The sequence below is a fragment of the Mastomys coucha genome, unplaced genomic scaffold (assembly GCF_008632895.1).
Source record: "Mastomys coucha isolate ucsf_1 unplaced genomic scaffold, UCSF_Mcou_1 pScaffold20, whole genome shotgun sequence".
NCBI classification, from domain to species: Eukaryota; Metazoa; Chordata; class Mammalia; order Rodentia; family Muridae; genus Mastomys; species Mastomys coucha.
In genome coordinates this window covers 49,848,704-49,863,896 of record NW_022196903.1, presented here as the reverse complement: position 1 = coordinate 49,863,896, position 15,193 = coordinate 49,848,704, and the positions used below count along the sequence as shown (strand labels likewise).

The 15,193-nt window shown below is 38.7% G+C and overlaps 1 protein-coding gene across 4 annotated transcripts in view; it reads right to left on the bottom strand.

The window, feature by feature from the left end:
• Nucleotides 1-493: 493 nt before the first annotated feature.
• Znrf2 (zinc and ring finger 2) overlaps nucleotides 494-15,193 on the bottom strand; it is a 72,318-nt gene continuing 57,618 nt past the window's right edge. Inside the window, exons 3-6 of one of the 4 annotated variants that reach the window (XR_004122015.1) lie at nucleotides 12,614-12,719; nucleotides 5,533-5,614; nucleotides 4,857-4,973; nucleotides 494-1,726 (exon numbers count right to left, since the gene is read on the bottom strand). Coding sequence is in view for 2 of the 4 variants with exons in the window: in XM_031381973.1 (XP_031237833.1) it covers nucleotides 5,557-5,614; nucleotides 12,614-12,719 (164 nt within the window). In the remaining 2 variants the exon portion in view is untranslated. Of the gene's footprint in view, nucleotides 1,746-4,856; nucleotides 4,974-5,532; nucleotides 5,615-12,613; nucleotides 12,720-15,193 lie in introns of those variants that run through there. The other 3 variants (XM_031381973.1, XM_031381972.1, XR_004122016.1) reach the window with 3 other exon arrangements.

Below are 15,193 nucleotides of genomic sequence, written 5' to 3'. Positions count from 1 at the left end.
TTTCCCTCGAAGGAAAAGTAACCCTTCCTACCTCTGGCTGAAAGAACACCTGCAGAGCGCTGTGCTGGCAGCTGTCACACAGGATCAAACTACTGCCCTAACAGGTAACCATAGAGGAACTGCAGAGGTACTGTCTAGTCTATAGCCATAGGAAAGCAAGCAAGCTCTTCCCATATCAGGACAATCCCCACCCCAACCCTACCACAGCAGCAGGTGCTCCTGCACATGCCCTTGTCAACAGGAAGAAGCAGAAGCAACAGGGCTGGGGACCAATAAGTGGTAAGAGGCAGAGAAGCACTAGACTCACTCCTTCTACACCCAGGGCAGCTCAGCAGGACAGCAGGGCTGTGCAGCCTCCCCTGGACCAGGGAGGCAATGTCTCTCAGAGACTAAATGTGAAATCTACTTCTTGACATTTTGATAATGATTTAAAAAGACATTCACTGTTGCAGCCCTGACAGCTCTCTCCCAGTATTCTTAACCATTAGATGTATTTGGGGGGGAATATTTATTCACATAATTTTGCTTAATACAGTTCTTTCTACAAAGACTGAATTTAAAAGTATCCACAACATTTTCAATTACAGTAACAACACATTAATAAATTATAAATTAACAAAATCTTTATATTTGCTTAAAAAATCATTTATCAAATGCTAACTTCCAGATTATCTGGAAAACTAAAGATGCAAGTTGCTAGAAATCTGGCATCCCAATTAAATTCTGATTTTTAAAAGTATATAAAATGTCCCTCAGATTACTCCAAGTCCCACTGCAGAAGTGTTTATTTCACCCTTTTCATAAGGTATTATGTTTACAGCTTGCTAAACACTTTACCCAAACATAGGGACACTGCCTGGAAATGCACAGCACAATGAAGTAATTATAGGAGAGGAACAAGAGACACCTGTAGGACAGAGTCACTGTGGCCCTAAAGTGGGGAACTTCAAATCTGGACTTTTCAAAGTTGCATAGCTGCAAGATGGTCACTGCTAACAAGCTATTGCACAGTTTCATTTTAGAAGAAACAATGTATTTCAGAAACTGCAGTTCAGTAGACAGCTCTATATGTAATGAACTAAATGTAATTATGTACCTTGATTTAGTCTTTGGATGGCACTTTTATAATATTAACCTTTAATTCACACTACTAACGTAGTTTAGCTCTCCAACCCAGAAACCTACTTTTCATACATGGGGGGAAATGGGGGTGGGAGAACTTCAATTATACTCTCCATTCACAGAATATTATACTACTTTGATTACATTTCTTGGTTCACATTGAAGAGTTTGTAAGAAAGAAATTGTGTGGTTTTCAAGTTAAGAAGGTGAATGCAAAAACATGTTCGGGAAAATAAAAAGTCCCCAAACTAAAACAACAACAACAACAACAAAAACAACAAAAAACAAACCAAAACCAAATACACTAAAACAGCAGCTCTACAGAACTTAATAAAAAGTAAATCAACTTTGAAATGAGTTAACTTTGGTGTCTGAATACAAAATGTTTATCAGTGTCATCTATGCAGTGACTGGTACAGGATGTGCAGCATTTTCAAAATCCCTGTGTGTCCCTTATATGCAAGTTTGGTATGCTGAGTTCTGTGGTTCCTGTCCTTCTCAGGACTACCCAAGTGTCCCAGAACTCAGATCCTGGCTGAATAAGCCTGTAGTTCTCATTTTCTTCCAGAGACAGATCTTCAAATCTTCTAGAGTTCACAAGCATCTTGAAAAGACAAGAAATCCTGTATAAAAATAAATTACTCTAAGTCATGGTCTATAATAGTAATGCAAATAGAAATACAATATCTACTTCCCCATGAACAGTGCTTTTATCACAGTAGCCTTTCATACCTCCCCTTAATTTATGGCTTCTTCAGAAATCTATACAACTATTCTGGAGAACAAAGCAAGAAACAGAACGATCAGTTTAACATAGTCTAAAGAACAAAAATCAGCAAAAACTTAGTCATTCCTTTTCCACAATAAATGTTGAGAACTAAGTACAGATATGTACATATATATACACACCCTCTCAAACTTAAAATCATCTCCCCAAATAAAAATAGTAAGCAACTTCATAATTAAACAAGATCATGCACCTTCATGTCTCTATTTTGAGTTGGTAATTAAATTCTTATGCTGTAAATATAATATGGGGTCTCACTACTTAAAAAAAATCCCTTCAAGCTTTTGGAAAGAGACTCTGTTGTTTAGATTTCTGTACACAGTTGAGTAGAAAGATCAACCTATCCTGTGTAAGTTCACTTCAAAGTTCAGGTGTCATGTGCAGGTCCCCTAACATGAGTGAACTACGATGTTAAGAACACAGAGATGTCGTCTGAGGTTAACAGAAAGATGCTGGTGACTATGAGATGGGAAGTGTTCCAAAGATCCCATAAGCTTTCTGTGACACCAACCAAAGAAATTTAGTGATGAGACTATGAACAAAAACCCTAGGCTTGCTGTGGTCTCAGTGTCTACTAATCTCCAACACAGCAGCATCAGGGCCCATCAGGGCCACTGGCCACTCTTCTGCCATCCAAGAATACCCAAGGAGCAGTCATCAAAGACACTGTCTTCTGGCACCTTGATCTAGGACGTTCTCCTGGCAGAACTATGATTCTGTCCATCAGCCATTTAAGGTACTTTATTAGGCCACCTTCACTGTGCTAGTACAGACTAAAAGAAGCATATTTTTCTGCAGGTTAAAGGTTTAGGGATATATTTGGTATATTAACCACTAAGTTAAAAATACTTCTCTTTTAATATAGCTCAGGCTGACCTGGAACTTCTACCACCTTGCCCAGCAAAACTCTCATTTTATTAGCACTGATTTTCAGTATATCTCTTAAAATGCCTCAGTAATTTTCCATAACTGTGTTGACCTGGACACAGGGCAACACTTGACAGCATTTCAAAGCATCCTCCTCATCCAGAAAACATATTTTTCAGGCTGGGGATTCAGTTCAGTAGCTTGGAGCCACCTGGCCAGCACATGTAACACTTAGGTTCAAGTTCCGAAATAAACACAAAAACCTTTCTGGGTTGAGGATGTACCTCGGTGTAACTGCTGGCATGTATAAGACCATGTTTGGCTTCCAATATCATCAAACAAAACAATAAAATTTCCACCTAATAGTGAAATAAATGCACAGATGTACATGTGCCCCAGTACAACTTCGCCATATCCCACTGCTCTGCACCAGAAGAAATCTTACTATTCCATTTTTACTTAGGGTCCTACTAGGTTCCCAGGTGCTTTCACATGGACCCAGCTGCAGTCCTCATTCCTGAATCTGTTAACTTTAAAATGATCCTCATCAATGCTCCAAGCAAATTTCTTGAATACATCACTTCTACGCCTAGACTTCAAGGCTAAAGAGCAAGAGCTACTAGTTACATCATTTATTTATTGTCTGGGGTACGGGGGTGGGGGGACATGTGTGGAGGCCAGAGAACAAGATATGGGAATTGGTTCACTCCTACTATTCGGGTCCAGATTTTCAGGCTTGGTGACAGTCACCTAAACCCACTCACTGTCTTAGGGTTTTCACTACTGTGATGAAACAATATGACCAAAAGCAATTCGGGGAAGAAATAGTTTGTTTGGTTACATTTCCACATCACTCTGTTCATCATCAAAAGAAGTCTGGACAGGAACTTAAAGATGGCAGGAACCTGGAGACAGGAACTGATGTAGAGGCCATAGAGGGGTGCAGCTTACTGGCTTGCTCAGCCTACTTTCTTATGGAACACAGGACCATAAGCATAGGGATGAACTCACCCATTCATCTCAGATCAATCACTAATTAAGAAAATGCCCTACAGGCTTGTATACAGCCTGATTTTCTGAAGGCATTTTCTCAAAGTTCCCTTCTTTCTATTGACCTCAGCTTGTGTCAAATTGATACAAAACCAGCCAGGACCTTGCTAGCCTAAAGAGCAAAAAATGATCAAAATGAGAGGAAGTGTGTGGATGGCAGCTACAGGACAGAACACTGCCGCACTCCAGTCTCAAGTCACAGTGCAGCCCTCTACTGCTGGCAGCAGTCTCTCCACTGTGCCTTCTCCAGCCTCTGAAGCACTCAGACTAGTTAATGCTTCAGACTTAAAATGGCCATTAAGTTTAACCTTATTTTTTCCCTACAACCTAGATAATACCTTCTTTAAATAACCTTACGGGATATAAGAGATAGTCAAGGGCTTGTCTTTAATTCATTAAGCATTAATAAACAAAGTCAGCAGAACAAAACTATGATGTTTGGCTTATTAGAGATACAAACATTTCACAACATACTAAGGATGGGAAGGAGACTGGCTAGTCACATGATGCAGTTTTTGGAAGGAACTGCTACCTAATCTCAAAATTGCTAACCTAGTCATTAGCATCAGAACACCTGGGTTCAAATTAACACCAACAGACTGTATGTCCTCAAGAAGGCAACTTTCCCCAGCACTCTAACATCCTCATCTGTGTAACAGGAGTAACAGTACTCCAAGGTTACTTTAACACCAAGCGAGTAACAGACAGAAAATGATGCTCACAATACCAGCACATACTACTTCTGAATGACCAGAATTATATTTCCTAGGAAAACACCTGTAACAGTGTTCATGCATGTAGAATAAATTCTCTTTGCAAGCTGGGACTTGAAGAGTGCCTTGTTTCTTTTATCTTTTATGTGTGAGAGTCTATGTGTGTGTGCATCTATACATGTGCTCATGTGTGGGAGCCAGAAGTTGACAACTCGGGCCTTCCTCAATCACTCCCCACCTTATTTTTGATAGTCACTTACTAAATCTAGCCAACTAGGCTAGATTAGCTGGTTAGTAAGCTCCAGAGAGCCACTTACCTCAGCATTAGGAATTCAGTGTGCCACTGCCCAGTGCTTTTTTCCATGGGTTCAGGGAGAGATCTGAACTTGGATCTTGCATGGCATAACCTTCGCCCTCTTTTCTTAAGCACGTGACTCGGGTGTAAATGGCATACAAAAGTTGTGCATATGTCATATAATTGGATGAGTATGGTCAACTTGCTTTTTAAAATAATGAGACTTAACTACTCTGACCAAGGATTTTTCCTAGACAATGTGGTCATGATCCGTACCTCACTGTCTGTTTCCTTCCAGCATTAAACTTTAATTAAATAAACAAATGTGTTTTAAAGTACCAAGAGTACTCTAGTTACTCAATAACTAAGTGTATTCAAGAATCCAGAGTAAATTGCTGTTTTTTCTTTTTTGCTGTTGGTTTGGGAGTAGTTTTTGGTGCTGGGAATTAAAAGTCCAGGGCTGTTATAGTTAAGCGTGCATTCTAACACTGAGCAAGACTCTTAAACCTCCATAGTCTATCTTTAAATGAGTTTTTATGTAGTAGTCTTACAAAATATCGAGAAAACACACGCCCACCTCCACCCTCTAGCCCACGCATATGCACGCACACACAATTAAGTTGAAAACAAATGAAGATGAAAACAGTAACCCAAAATAACATTTTACAAATCAATTAAAACAAAAAGGGGACAATTACCCATAACACAGGAATCTGGTGTGCTTAATCTGAAGGGTGCTCTGGACAAGATCTATTTACTTCAAACCATTCATCTATGCAGCTAGAAAAGAACAAAATTAGAAAAGTATAAATCCTATGTATAATTATATCTTAACAGTTATAATAAAAATACCTACTACTTGACTTTACTGTCTTTGGAGGGGAAAAAAAAATCGGTATTTTTACTAATTACACGTAAAAAAAAAATATGTCAATTATACTTCAGTTATTCTACACTATTAAGGGGGAAATCCTTATAACCATGCAATGAAGTACTTTCAATTTTAAAAAGAAAAACTATTCCCTTAGAAAACTATCATTTCATCAATATTTAAAAATCAAGTCAGAGTTAGAAAAATATTTCCTTTTCAAAATAGTTACATACAGGCCTGCTCAGGTTGTCTTATCAGTATAATAAAAATAGATTTAAATTCTTAGTTCTTGGAATTATTACATAACATTTAAAAAGTCCACATTTCTTTTTGTTTTTTTTTGTTTTGTTTTGTTTTGTTTTTTCAAGACAGGGTTTCTCTGTATAGCCCTGGCTGTCCTAAACTCACTCTGTAGACCAGATTGGCCTCAGAAATCCACCTGCCTCTGCCTCCCACGTGCTGGGATTAAAGGCTTGTGCCACATTTCTGTGTAATTATTGAACCTTTAATTCTATCCTGCTCTGAAATCCATAGATACACAGACAAAGATATCATTTATAGAGTACTCATGATCTTACTGGAAATTATATACAGGATAAATGTAAGTATACTCTTTGGATTTGCGTGTGTGTGTGTGTGTGTGTGTGTGTGTGTGTGTGTGTGTGTTTGTGTTTGTGTGTGTGCATACATATGGAAGCCAGGCACAACCTTGAAAGGCATTCCTCAAGTGCTGCCTACCTTTTCTTATTCAACAGGGCCTCACTAAGTGAGGTAGTGAGGCTAGCAGAGCAGTGGGTCCCAGGGACCCGCCCACCTCCACCCCCTAGCACTGAGATTATAAGTGCTGGTCACCACATGAGCTCTTTTTTGTGGGTTCTGAGGATTGAACCCAAGACCCCATTCTTGCAAGACAAGCGCTTTACTGAGCTATCTTCACAGCCCATAATTATTCCTAATATATATCTGTACTGCCCAAAGCAGTAGTTATGTAAATTTATTAGATTAGACAACAGAATCCCGTTTCTTAGTCCCATTTCAAGTGCTCACAATAGTGTATGTGCAGTGACTGCTTTACGGTCAGCACAGATGTAAAATATTCCCCTCATTGTACAAAGTTCAAAGTCACAGAGCTGTGGCAAATATACAATCAATGTCTTCAAAGAACAAGTAACTTGGCCCAGTAGCTTGTAAGTCACTAAGGCAGGATTCAAATTGCTCAGTATTCTCACTGGGGGTACATGTTAATTTCTGTATGCTCATAAAGCCAGGTTAGCTAATGATGAGGTGGTAAATGAAGAGGTACCATTCTCATACCCAATGGGGTGGTTCTACAGGTAACAATAATAGAAATGAAAGGTAAAGTATGTCAATATTTCCAAATTCTTTAGAGCAACTCCTGATACCACTGTAATAAATATCACACCCCAATGTGATTACAATGTATTTTCAGTCTGGTGTGTACCACTGGACCCTAAAAAATCTCCCACCTACACCTTAAAAGAAAATGCTACATGTGGTTACAACTCATGCAACTGAATAGTACTTATAAGGTCTTCAATGGGTTCTTACCTTATAACCAAGTGATCTGGGCTCATGATGAGAAAGCCATAAGTAACTTCAGAACCAATTTCATGTAAACTGATCAATCCACACAGTTTCTATTGTAAACTACCTCACTGGTTGTTTAGTCTGTGACATCCTTTCTCCTAGCTGCTCCAGCAGAAAGTCAGTATTCTGAATTTAGTGCTTTTTATTCTTAGGCATTTTCTTACTAGATAATTCTAAAGGCATGTAATTCTAAAACACATATACGGTTACCTCATATTTAAAAACTTAAAGTAGTGCTACTATAAATATTATGCCTCATTTGCCTTTTTCATAAATGCTTTAAAATTTGTATTTCATGCTGGGTGGTGGTGGCGTGCTTTAATCCAGGCAGATTTCTGAGTTCGAGGCCAGTCTGGTCTAGAGAGTGAGTTCCAGGACAGCCAGGGCTACACAGAGAAACCCTGTCTCAAAAACAAACAAACAAAAAAACCTGCATTTCATTATATAAGTATAGCACATGGATTTGATGTCACATAATCCCAGGTGTTTGGCTGCTGAGGCAGGAGGATGATAGCTTGAAGGCCAGCCTAGAAAACTTGGGTGGGATACTGTTTCAAAATAAATAATGACAAAGAATATTTCACAATGTATTTATCTATTCTTTTACTACAGAAATTCTCAACTATCCATGGGCAGTCTCTGAAAGGTCATACAAAAAATATAAATTAATTCTGTCACTAATTATAGTTTGAATTGGCTTTCTCAGTGCTGGTTCACATCCAGGTTTAGATGCCTTATTTCTTTCCCCTCCTATTTTGAGCAGTAACAGCTCTCTCTAGACTTTTTCTGCAGCACAGACTTGAGAGTAGAATGACCAACTTGTAACATATACTTGGCAACTAACTATAGCTTCCCACCAACTATACCGATCCTCTTTACTGAATTAACTGTTAACAATTTTCACTTTCAAAAATATTTTATTATAATTTATTTACTGCAGGGGGATGCCTGTGTGTGCTTTGGTGACCATGTGGTGACCGCAGCCTACAGGAACAAGTTCTCTCCATCCACTTGACAACCTGAGTTTGATCCTCAGGATCTTCAAGCTTGGGGGCAATTACGTTTGCCCACTGAACTATCTCAATGCTGTTACCCCTACCCCCTTTTTGGTCTTTTTCTTACAGATTCCCAAGAAGCTACTAATATTCAGTACTATCATCTCAGGATCTATGTATGCATGTATTTATGTATGTATGTACCTACCTACCCACCCACCTACCCACCTACCTACCTACCCACCCACCTACCCACCCACCTACCCACCCACCCACCTACCCACCCACCTACCTGGTGTGGGGTTCAAGGATTCTGAAGAAAAGTAAGTATTGCTATATTCTATGCTGATCACAAATTGGAGATCTTTCTGCTTCAGCCTCCTGAATACTGGGACTACAGGCAGATACCACCATGCCTGGCATTATGCCACTATGCATGCTTTTTAATAAACCTTTCCACAAAAATCATAAACCAAAAGTAACAGGGTTTGATGGTTAGTATCAGATTAAAGGAAAGCCATACAACATGTTTTGTTACCAGAACAAAAAACAAAACAAAAACAAACAAACAAAAAAACCCGTTGATTTCTAATAAATACTGTACTTCTGGAATATTAATGAGTTTAATATCATATGTAATTAAGGAAGAATCCAGACTGATAGGCCATGAAGACAAAAGCCAATGCACATAAACCTTAGGACTGTGACTGGGGCTTGTTTGAAACACAAAGCCTGATGGGATTCTGAGCAGGGCAGGGGATGGGTGCTCTTCAACACTGCATTACTGCATGCTTGTTCTCATCTGCAGCTGTTACACAGCAGCACGTATGCTACAAAGAGTATCACATGGACAGAGTATTGCCATGTTAGCATGTTACCACCGTGCTTCTATATACCAACTACACACATTATCTGCCACAGCAACTGACTGAAAGACTGTTCTATTTCAAACATAAAACACTGCTGTCATGTTCAGAGCCATTTCCACCATTTCTACCTGAAATGTAAATATGCTTCAATTTGTAACAATTTCATCAATCATCTAAGTTTGTCTTTTAAATCTGAGTGGATGTAGGTGTACCATATGTGTACATGAGCTCCTGGATGTCACAAGAGGGAAGGTATTAGAGCCTCTACAGCTGGGATTAAAGGAGGCTGTGAGCCATCATGTGAGTGCTGGAAACAGAAGCCAGGTTCTTAGCTGCTGAGCCATCTCTAAGCACCCCTTAAGCTTATTTTCAGGAGATGGAGGGAAGAAGGATATCTTAGGCAAAAAGAAAGTTCTTATAAAAAGGTAAAAAAATTCCTCATTTTTTTCCCTACTTCCTTAGACTTTGAATTTCACATGTATTGCAGAGATAACCTAGATTTTTTTCTTCTATTTCCTCTTCACTAAACTTTAATTATGGAAACAGAGGACACATTTTTTTTTAATTATCTTTAATCTTTTTTGTTTTACAGTCCAGTCATTATCCTCTTCCCTATCTCAGGTCTGTCCTCAGTTCCTCATCCCATTCCCCACCCCCCACCCCCCACCCCCGTTACCCTCCCCACTCCCTGGGGCGTCAAGTCTCTCAAAGGTTAGGTGCATCTACTCCTCACTGAAGCCAGACCAGGCAGTCCTGTGCTTGTATTTGTGTTGGGGGGCTGGGGGCTGGGGGCCTCCTATCAGCTGGTGTATGCTGCCTGGGACAACCTAGAATTTTTATTTTAAACTTAAAAAAGGGGATTCAACTGCTTTTTTGTGTTCATAACTAATTGATCACAGCACCATTTGCCAAAAGCTTTCTTTGTCTATAACACTGTAACAGTACCTCTAGTCAAATATTTTCATTTACTTAACTTTTATTAGTGCTAACATTTCCCAAATTTTAACACATTTAAATCCTCATACCTAAATAAGTTTGTACTATTATCCTTACCTTAAACATTCAGAGACAAGGAAATCAAACCCATCTAAGGTCATATAGTGAGCTAATCAGTGGAAGGACTGGCAGTCCTAATTGTAGCTTATATGTCCCTTGGTTTCATACTGTGGTCCCCCCACGTAGGCTCATGTGCATATGGACTCAGTTCTGTCCTTGTTTGATTTCTGCATCTCTTAGGACAACAGGATTATTCTTCAGGAGTATGATCGTTGCTCTTTTTGGCCCTTCACTTTTAGTCCATATATATTTTTAGAAACGGTGTCCAGTTATAAGAAACTAAGATCAGATTGGGGCAGCATTAACTATACAGATTAATTTGGGTAGAAATATTATTTTTATAATAGTTTCCTATATATAATATGTATATTAATGCATATTAATCTTAGGTACCTTATGTTTCAGTAACTGTTGGGTAAATATACAAACATATACATTCATCAGTCTGAATCACAGGGCTAGGGATGCAGCTTAGTGGTAAAGAACAGTTCAGCACCTGTAAGACCCCGAGTTCTATCTCCAGTACTGACAAGTAAAAGTAGACTTGGAAAGTTGGAAGTCAGGCACAGTGACACACATCCAAAATCACTTCGCTCAGGAGGCTGAGGGAGGGCACAGCTGTAAGGGAAGCCTAGGCTACAAGGACATTTTGAAGCTATCCTATGCTATACAGTTAGATACTATCTGCAAAAATAAAGTCAAAACTTGGCAAGCCGCAACTGCTCAACTTTTTTGTATCCTGACTCATTTATGTTTTAGTCAGGAAAAATTTTAAATAATCAAGATAGTTTATATCAAGATAGATAATCAAGAAGAATTTTCTGCATTTAACATTACACAGTAATTCTAGTCTAAGTAATGCTTCCTGTGATGGTTTACTTTGTGTGATATTAGTACACATTGTTAGTTTAGTTATTAATTGCCTAGATATAGTTCCCTACCGTTTTAATTCTGTAGTCATCTGTAGCTTTAAAGCATGCTGCTTATCAATATCACATTCTAACATTGCACTACTTGCTGTAGTTTGTTCTTACAGATATAATGACTGCTTGGTTTGGATTTATTTTTGTGTGCCCATTTTTTTTGTTTTGTTTTGTTTTTGTTTTTTGTTCTTTTGAGACAGGGTTTCTCTGTGTAGCCCTGGCTGTCCTGGAACTCAGAAATCCGCCTGCTTCTGCCTCCCAACCTCCCAAGGGCTGGGCTTAAAGGCATGTGCTACCACTGACTGGTTGTGTCCCCATTTTGGATTGTTCATTCTGCTTTCTCCAAGTTGCAATAGCCCCCACTTTAAAGGAAAATTCCACCTTAATCTTTTTCTTCGTTCCAATGCTACAACATTCTATTCCTTTTTTAAAAATTTAAATATATTTTATCATTTCTTTTAATTATGTGTATGTATGTGCATGTGAGTGCCAGTGTCCTCTAGGGCCAGAGGTTTTGGGTCCTCCACCTATAGCCTCTCCAAAGGCTGGAGTGGCAGGTGATTGTGAGCTCCTTGACATGGGTGCTAGGAATTAAACTGGCCAAGATGTGCTCTCAATCCCTAAGCCAACCCTCCAGGCCTTAATTTTCTATTCTTTTTGTGGTTACCTTAAATAGTGGTTGTTTTTGCAACAGGGTCTCACTGCTAGGCCTGGAACTCAGCATGCAGACCAGGCTGGCTTAGAACTCACGGAGACCCACCTGCCTCATCCTCTTGAGCGCTGGGATGGAACAAGAGCCCCACCATACCTGGTTTTGTTTTTTTAAGCTAATATTGGCCCTATATTATTCTGAAAGCAAGAAGAATGTATGAAAAACAAGTAGGCTTTGGAGTCAATGTGCTAGAAGTCCCAATCTGCTGGAATCTTGGCTGGCCATTTGGTTGAAATGCAAACCTAGAGACAGTCCTGTTGTCTTATTTCCCAGTTGTAAATTGAAGTGGCTGCTGCACAGACACCAGCTGACCGAGCTGAAACACTTGCACAACACTAAGTGCTTTAAAAATGGCAGCCATTTAGGAACAACAGATGCATGCTCAAATTTGATCTGAGCACGGGAGAAAAAGGGAGGTGGGGTGTTATTAAGATCCTAAGTTGAAGCTGGGCAGTGGTGGCAGCTTTAGTCCCAGCACTTGAGAGGCAAAGGCAGGCCAATCCCTGAGTTCGAGGTCAGTCTGGTCTATAAAGTGAGCTCCAGGACACCCAGAGCTACACAGAGAAACCCTGTCTCGGAAAAAAACAAAACAAAACAAAACAAAACAAAACAAAACACCCCAAGATCCTAAGTTGAGCAGAAGAGTTTGAAGAAGAAACCTTTCAGCCCTAACTACAATGCTTGAACTAAGAAAATAATCATTTTTGCTGCAATACCAACTTAGTTAAAGGCCTACCAAACTTACCCTTTATGATATATACACAGGCAAGGCAGGCGTGCTATGGTGTCCCCCTGCTGCAGTTCTTCAAGGCATATTGCACATTCCCCTGCATCTTTACTCAGCACATCCTCTGTGAAGAGAGAAAGAACTCAGTACAGCAAAACTAGCCATCAAAATGAAAACCAAAAGACAAAATCTAAGCCCACCAATGAATGACATACTACACCTGCACAACTATGTAAAACTCAGCACCTATACCTGAAGTACTATTAACAACGACTGAAGTGCTCATCACATCTACTTCTGGACGTCTTACACTCCCGTTTTAGAGAGGCATAAGAGTAAGCATGGACACACTACCGTAGTTCTCAACTTGCACAAGATTCTGATCCAAAGTCAGTTATTTGTAATTTGAGATTCATATTCTTTCCACTATGTATCAATATTACTTTAGTGTCTAAGATAGTTCATAAAAATTTAGTGTAGTATGGCTAATAAGACATGAATATAAAACAACCACTCTAAGACTCTTGTTTTTTGTTTTTAATTAAAACAAAAAGAAACAATACCCTACACGAAACTGCTCAAAAAAAAAAAAAAAAAGCTACTTATCTCAAAAAAAAAATGCAAAAGGATATAAATGTTCTTGTTTAGAAACTCCAGTGTTTTAGAGATCAGGCACACACACACACACAAAAGAAACTCTTCTTAACGTTTCCCATCAACAATGGCATGCCAACCCCAGACAGCGATCTAAGTGGTTTCCAGACAGTGCTGAAGATACTGTTAAAAACTCCATGATGTTTAAAAACACAAGGGTTTTAAACCCCTTACTACAAATCAGATGTTCCTTTAAAAAAAATTCAGAAATTGTAATTTAAACTGTTGTTACTATTGTTTGTTTGTTTGTATGTATGTATATATGTATGTATGTATGTATGTATGCATGCATGTATGTATACTATGTAGCCATGGCTAGCCCAGAGTCATTATGTACACTAGGCTGGCTTCAAATGTACAGAGATCCTTCTCTGCCTCTGCCTCCTGAGTATAGGGAATAAAAGTATACACCACTACTCCAGCATAATATTCTATATTAATGTTTAAAGGGACCCTGGTTGAACTTGCATGTTAGTTACATATTCTTTGTGTTCCTTTAAAAAGGCTGAAAACCTAAAGCATGACATCACTGTTGAGTATGAATAAAAACTTTAGAGATTACGTAGCTTCCCTAAATGATTCATTCTGAAGAAGCAGACTGATGGAGAATAGAAGCCTGGTAATGAACAACTTCCATGAATAAAAAGGTATCTGCACTCATAAGCTAAGATATATCATGGTCGGCAGCTAACATAGAGATAAGAACACGTGTCAGAGCATTCTCCTCAAGTTCCTGTACTGCACTGCTTTTTCTAGAAACCAGAAGTAGCCACTATCAGCAGCCATTCTCTTCCTGTTTGCTCCTTACATTAGAGTTCTCTTCTATCTCCACCTCCCCCTCTCTTTTTCTCCACTGAAGTCTTAGTGTCTGGCCTATCGATAATTTAAGGACCCAGTTTACAGTTAAAGTTAAGGACCCAGTTAACAGACAGACAGCAGGAAGAGCAAAGATGATAGTCTTCATCCCCAGCACTGCAAAAACAGAAAAGCACTTAATAAAGATTTCTAATTCCTAAAAAAATATAGTATATTCCTACTATGTAGATTTTAGCTGCAAAAATAAAACCAATTTAAACCCAATAAAGGTGTGAATAAGTTTTCTAATAAACTTCAAAACTGAAGCACTACTTTCTATGCAGCCCATAAATGACTGTGAGATATATTACTGGTTTTATATCCCAATAAGAAAAAACACCTCCATAAATTATGACACATTATGCCAGCATACAGTTACCATGAGTTATACAGAGGGACCCTGTCTCAAAAGAAACAAAAGCAAGCAAAACTGCAGCACACACCCATCTTAAAACACACCAGTGTCCTAAAGCTAACTGACAATGCATTCTGGGTTCAGAAGACACTAGCTCTCAATCTCACTCATGATGAGAAAGATGAGTGAGATGAGCATCTAAGAAGCAAATGTCATTAACCATTTCCTATAAGTCCACACAAGAGATTCAACACGAAATAGAATATAAAGAACCAAATATATTGCTGAAAGAAAAAATACCTGACTTCTCTAACACTTCTATATTGACCTATAACCAAGTTAATGTCTTTATTACAATTCCTTAAAAAAGAATTTGCTATGACATTTTAATATTTATTAAAGCTAAAATAGTTAATTAAATTTTTCATTAAATATATTTCTAAATTTTATCCTACCCATAAAGTTTGTACAAAAGGCAAATCCAATCTATAAAATTATATTTTAAGAATATAAGAATAGCTGGGCAGTGGTGGCGCACACCTTTAATCCCAGTACTTTGGAGGCAGAGGCAGGCGGATTTCTGAGTTTGAGGCCAGTCTGGTCTACAGAGTGTGTTCCAGGACAGCCAGGGCTATACAGAGAAACCCTGTCTTGAAAAACCAGTATGTATATATATATATAAGAATAAGAATTGTATTTTAAGAATTCTATATAATGTTTTAAACTTGACTGGG